Source organism: Sclerotinia sclerotiorum, genomic scaffold (genome assembly GCF_000146945.2).
Source record: "Sclerotinia sclerotiorum 1980 UF-70 scaffold_16 genomic scaffold, whole genome shotgun sequence".
Lineage (NCBI taxonomy): Eukaryota > Fungi > Ascomycota > Leotiomycetes > Helotiales > Sclerotiniaceae > Sclerotinia > Sclerotinia sclerotiorum.
Genome location: NW_001820820.1, coordinates 602,715 through 603,801, shown reverse-complemented (window position 1 = coordinate 603,801; position 1,087 = coordinate 602,715). Strand labels below are relative to the sequence as shown.

At 44.4% G+C, this 1,087-nt stretch overlaps 1 protein-coding gene across 1 annotated transcript in view; it reads right to left on the bottom strand.

Moving 5' to 3' along the window:
- Nucleotides 1-1,065, bottom strand: part of SS1G_10760 (hypothetical protein) — a gene marked incomplete at both ends in the record, with an annotated part of 1,444 nt that extends 379 nt beyond the window's left edge. The window contains 3 exons of the mRNA XM_001588263.1: nt 9-45; nt 204-914; nt 967-1,065. Of these exons, the coding sequence (XP_001588313.1) occupies nt 9-45; nt 204-914; nt 967-1,065 (847 nt within the window). The remainder of the gene's footprint in view (nt 1-8; nt 46-203; nt 915-966) is intronic.
- Nucleotides 1,066-1,087: the final 22 nt, after the last annotated feature.

Genomic DNA, 1,087 nt, shown 5'->3' with positions numbered 1-1,087 from the left:
GAGAGTACTCGTGCTTCTGCTTCCTGATAAAGCTTGGATCGTGAACTGTAGAGGTGAAATGAGAGATGTGATTCGAAGACTGGAAGACGTGTCATAGGTGTAGGTGTTGAACGAAGAATTTGTAAAGCAATATTCGAGGACAGTGCGGTCCATCTGTCTTGCGATGACGATGAAGCTAGGAGAGCTTGTAAAGACGTGCGTACTTGTGAAGCAGAATCCAAATTTTGAAGAGACAAATAAAGTGGTGTTACAGGATATGTTTCTGGCGTAGATGCAGTAGTTGATGGAGATGATCGTGGGCTGGACGATTGAGAATCCGTAGCTTCATCCTCTAGATTTGGTACCCATACCTGTTTACCTGAAAGTTCCCTTGAGAAATGACCTCTCTCCTGAGCCAAATGATTGTACTTTCGTTTGGCTTTGAAATCATTCTCAGAAGGGACTGTCGGTGCCGAGAGCACGCCCTCATCCGCGGGAGAAGAAATATACGACGAAGCAACAGGTGTATCATCCTGTGGTACTGATCTAGCCTCGTTCATTTTGGATGCCGCGTCAAGTTTGTGATACAAAAACATGCAAATCTCGAGATTGATTAGATCCAGCATATCCGCTCGAAGTTTAACCAAGCGCTCCTCATCGAAAAGGAAGGTGTGAGGAACAGGTTCTATGGCTTTGGATGGTAACGTCAGATTTACAAGTGCTTTCATGAAGTCCCATGTGTTTCCTTGAATTCGTGTTGGTGCGTCCAAGTGAACGTTATCTGGCAAGCTTGCTGCCTTTTTGAACCAATCATGTGCCGAAGCGATGTCTACTCTACCCATTGCAATTTTTCTTACGAAGAATTTTTGCTCAAATTGAACAGTGTCCTCGATAAGCAGTGGGCGCAAACATCTGATTTGATGATTTGCGACATCCTGAATGTGATATTAGCAAACTTCCGTTAGGCTCATATCATGCAGAACTTACGAGTTTCATAGCTTCCAAAACACCCAACAGATTTCGCATTCCGGAGACTAACATCGACACGTCCCAGTTTTTATCACCCTCACTCAACTGAACGACCATTTCATCCACCCAAGTGTCTCTC